The sequence below is a fragment of the Silene latifolia genome, chromosome 7 (genome assembly GCF_048544455.1).
Source record: "Silene latifolia isolate original U9 population chromosome 7, ASM4854445v1, whole genome shotgun sequence".
NCBI classification, from domain to species: Eukaryota; Viridiplantae; Streptophyta; class Magnoliopsida; order Caryophyllales; family Caryophyllaceae; genus Silene; species Silene latifolia.
Window position 1 is genome coordinate 112,030,273 of NC_133532.1, and position 4,433 is coordinate 112,034,705.

Consider the following 4,433-nt stretch of genomic DNA (forward strand, 5'->3'; position numbering starts at 1 on the left):
AATAGAATTGGATGTTGTGATTAGAATTGGATGTTGTCATTAGAATTGGATGTTGTGATTGAAATTGACATAGAATGGCCTATTTATAAGCTAGTAATTGTAACGGCTATTTTTGAATAATAACGGTAACATTTGAATTATAACGGTAACATTTGAATTATAACGGTTATTTTGAATTATAACGGTTATTTTGAATTATAACAGTAACATTTGAATTATAACGGTTATTTTGAATTATAACGGTTATTTTGAATTATAACGGTTATTTTTGAATACTCAACTATATTAACATATTCATCTTCTTCCAGTTTTCAATCATCCTCATCTTCTTCTACTTTTGACTTCTATTTTCTTCCTTATCTATCCACTAATGTCGACATCATCCTCAATGGGGAGAAATCACCCAATTGAAGGCCTTAACTTTAAGAATCAACGTTGCAATCTTTGCCGCAAAAACGCTATCATCATGATTTCCGGGTCAATTAATAATCCAATGAAAGCGTACTTTAAGTGTTTAGTTTGCAATAATTTTGTATCGTGGTTGACTGAAGATCATTTGACAATAACATAAAGGTTGGAGATAGCATGTGAAGATGAAGGTGATGATGCATCAAGTGGAAAAGCCATGAAAGAGCAAGTGATATGTTTGAAAGAGGAAATTTCGAGTTTGTCAAAGATGATGAAGTTTTATTTTAAGTGTATCTTGTATTTGTTTGTGTTTCTTATGTTAGCCATTGTTATGAAGTAGTGAGTATTTGCAAAAATTTCCAAATTTGTATTAGTTGTCATGAATTCTTGAAATTTCAGAAATTAGTAAAATGATTGTTATGATTTTCAATAATATATTACATTACACAAGTGAACTTAATAGTTTTTTCAATCCGAACAACTACTAACTCAGATAACCGTCGCACTATCAGAGACCCGACTTCTACGACGTCTTCTCGGAGTTTCTAACATGAACGCTTGCCAAATCTCAATGTTATGTTGGTACAAAGTCTCTAGGTGAACAACACTGGGATCTCGGAAGGTCAACCAAGCGGGATCAAGTGGCGGCATAGGGAGACTCTCAAGGGGGCTGCTAGAATGCAATCGCATCCAATGGCTATGATGTAGGACAAACCATAAAATACCACACGGTAGTCGGCCTTCCACTCGGGTCTTCAATGGCATGATAGTTTTGCAACTTCCTTCCCAAACATTCTTCCCGTCTCGCAGTGTATGACCAATCACACATATCGTCCAGTTGAACATCGTTGCAAAAACTAGCAAATCGTCGCTACACATCCAATGGTCCCGCCACAACTAATCTGCTGAAAAAAACTCAACTCATCGAAGTGCTATATCCAACCCGACACACCGAGTGGTGATTGAAAACCTCCATATAACTCTGCATAGATAGAATCGGTCCTCATCTCCCTCGAACACCATTCCCGCATAACTATATAATCTGTCTCTTGGCCTCGCTGGGCGTGCGATATTACCCGGAATCCACAATGACCGTCATCTCCAACATCCACCCAACCATCGTAGTGGCCCCACAAAACCTCAGGAATACCCCACCGTTTGACCCATGTTGATATAAAGCCAATGGTAAAGTTCCTTCCCAAAGGAGCACCGGGAGTTCCTGATTCGAAATCACCAAATCTTTGTTGAACGTCTGCATTTGTTGAACAGTGAGTACTTGGTGTCCCGAACTTCCTTTCTGCATGCTCAAAACCCGACTAGTTTCTAGTGGTTGAACCTCTTGGACGACCTTTCGGGTGCTCATTAATAGGGGGTGGCAAAATCTCTTGGTACTCCGGGTGGTGGAAATCACGCAACAAGTCTATGGCCGCCCTTAGTTTAACCGGGTCACCGTGCCTCACATCATCCACTAATTTCTCCCATAAATCAACGTCATTTTTCGGCATTTGTTGAGGAATATCATACACCAATGTCTTCCAAAAGACATGAATATCCTCGAGATGGACCCTCCTACCTCTTCCGTGCATAGATACCAAATTGCATGCACAAGATAATCCATGAGTCGTTCGCATCACGTGTCGGTATCGATCATTCAATCCGATACCCAAACCAAGGCCTCTAGTAACTTCTTTCTCCATTAACTCTATGGCCTTAGTAGACACGTTTCCTTGCAATAAGGAGAAAGTACGAGATGTTCTCCTTGGTTTACTCATTTCATCTTCGAGTTCTTTCTTAATCTTCGAGTGTTGACTTTCAAGCATGCCGTGGATACGGGACCACATGGAGTCAAGTGTGAGATGCTTTGACTTCAACTAAGCCTTCAATAGAGAATGTGCTAACTCAACACGGGAAGTTGCCGTGTTACCAAAATATAAGACCTCGTTTCTATAGTATAAAACGAACTTCCCTGCGTGTTGACCCCAAGTTGCCCATACATAATCCTCCATTTTCGGCCACTTACGTTGGAAACACTGCCACGCACGCTGAAACGATTCCTTGGTAACTGAATTGATCACCCTAAACCAACCGTCTTCTTTATTTGAGATGACAAATTTCCTCATACTTTCAGTTTGGTATGTTGTCAAGGCTTTTTCATTGAAGGCTTTGTTCACATGCCATCTACACAACAAATGCTCAGCCCGGGGAAATACTTGCTCAAGAGCGCTGATCAAACCCAATTCCCGATCGGTGACAAATACAGCAGGGGACGCTACTCCGGTGGCATCTAAAATCGCAGCTAACTTTCTCAACAACCACTTGTAATTCACGTCAGACTCGGTAGGAATCATCGCACATGCAATTAAGAAGGACGATCCCGTGGGTGTCACACCAACCATCTCAATGAGTGGATTCTTGTAAATGTTGGTTTTATAAGTCGAATCCATGAGGACCACATAAGGATAAGCCCGGAATAACTTAATCGCTTCAGGATGAGCCATGAAAATGTGAGTCAACTCTTTTGACTCCTCGGAATCAATCTCGTAGAAGTAGACGTATTTCGCTGCCACCGCTAGAGCCAACATTTGCTGAGCGGTGTTTCTTTCACCCAATTCTTCTTTCTTAATTTTCCTTGTTTCATTATACAGTTGGGTGCTTGACGGTTGAGGTTTTTTGGGCGATCTCAAATGAAGACCATTTTTAATATCCCTCGGTTGAACCTCGGCCAATGTTTGTTGCCTAACATATGCCTTCTCTTCCGCGTCCAATCCCGCAAAGTGCCGATCCCCGTCCTTATAAACGGCTACGTTGTGGTTGTGTAGTCCAGCACCCTCGGAGGTTACAATGTTCCACACCACCGTCTCTTTATCATTTTTAGACACGAAATTTTGAACGGCGCGAATACGAAACTTGCATGAACACTTCTGCGACCTCCTTGGCTTTTCAAAATCGTCCGATTCTTTTGGTTTACCATGTCTTTTACATCGAAAATAACTTGCCAACAACCCGTTCTTTTTCCTATTTTTAGCTCCGTTATTTGCTTTAACCAAAGCAAACCCATTATCGAATGCGATTTTCTGAGCCCAATTGAAAGCATCGTCACGCATTTCAAAATCTATAGTAGTCTCAAACAACGGGTTGTAATCAATTGGATTATCGCCAAAATCCTCCCACGATTCCTGTTACAAGCAATAAGGACTATAGTAAGACAATAAAAAGGATTCATATACTACATAAGTTGCGTAAAACGAAAGTAAAACATGTAAAAACGAGTAGAAAACGAGTTATTCATGCCTAAAACACGAGACCCAACAAACGACCGTGGCCAAACATTACTTTCCATCGATCAACCGCGGACGAACAACGAAAACCAACTTTAATCCACGGCCAAACAATGAAAATCAACATTTGACCACGGCCAAACAATGAAATCCAACGTTTGACCACGGCCAAACATTGAATTCCAATGTTTGACCACGGCCAAACATTCAATTCCAACGTTGGACCATGGCCAAACGTGGGAATCAAACGTTGGACCATGGCCAAACGTGGAATTCCTTTGTTTGGTCCGTGGCCAAACGTTGGTTTCCATTGTTTGGACCGTGGTCTGAACGTTGGTTTCCAACTTTGGCCATGGTTCATCTTTCGGGGGACATTTTTCAGATTACGCAACAAATTCAAAGATTCGCTACTACTAAGTTAATACGTCAAGTAATTCAACTATCGAATAGAATGAACGATGCGCAAAAAAAATTGAAAAATTAAGCAAATGATTAAGTTGTTTACGTACCATTGAATCGAGATTAGACATATTTATAATTGTTGTTGTTGTTGTTGTTGTTTGTTTTGAATTTGGTTGAGTTTGAGAGAATTTTTTTTACAGAGAGAAAGTCAAAAGGGCAGTCATCGTCTTTTTTATGAAAAACGTTGTCGATATAAATCAGCCCCCTTTTCATTTCCTCCATAACTCAATTTATCTCCTCCTTCTCTCAAACACCAAAAACCCACTAAAAATCCTCCTTACAATC

At 40.4% G+C, this 4,433-nt stretch overlaps 1 protein-coding gene across 1 annotated transcript; it reads right to left on the minus strand.

Moving 5' to 3' along the window:
- Window positions 1–2,279: 2,279 nt before the first annotated feature.
- On the minus strand, window positions 2,280–4,216 carry LOC141590532 (protein FAR1-RELATED SEQUENCE 2-like). Its single transcript, XM_074411118.1, has 2 exons — window positions 4,196–4,216; window positions 2,280–3,584 (listed from the first exon to the last, which is right to left on the minus strand). Exons 1-2 carry the CDS (start codon window positions 4,214–4,216, stop codon window positions 2,280–2,282), a joined length of 1,326 nt encoding a protein of 441 aa, XP_074267219.1.
- Window positions 4,217–4,433: the final 217 nt, after the last annotated feature.

Excerpts from the sequence above, each read along its gene's own strand:
- LOC141590532 (XM_074411118.1), bottom strand. The coding sequence starts at position 4,216 with ATGTCTAATCTCGATTCAATG. Across the intron at positions 3,585-4,195 it reads TGTCTAATCTCGATTCAATG|GAATCGTGGGAGGATTTTGG; the intron begins GTACGTAAACAA and ends TGCTTGTAACAG.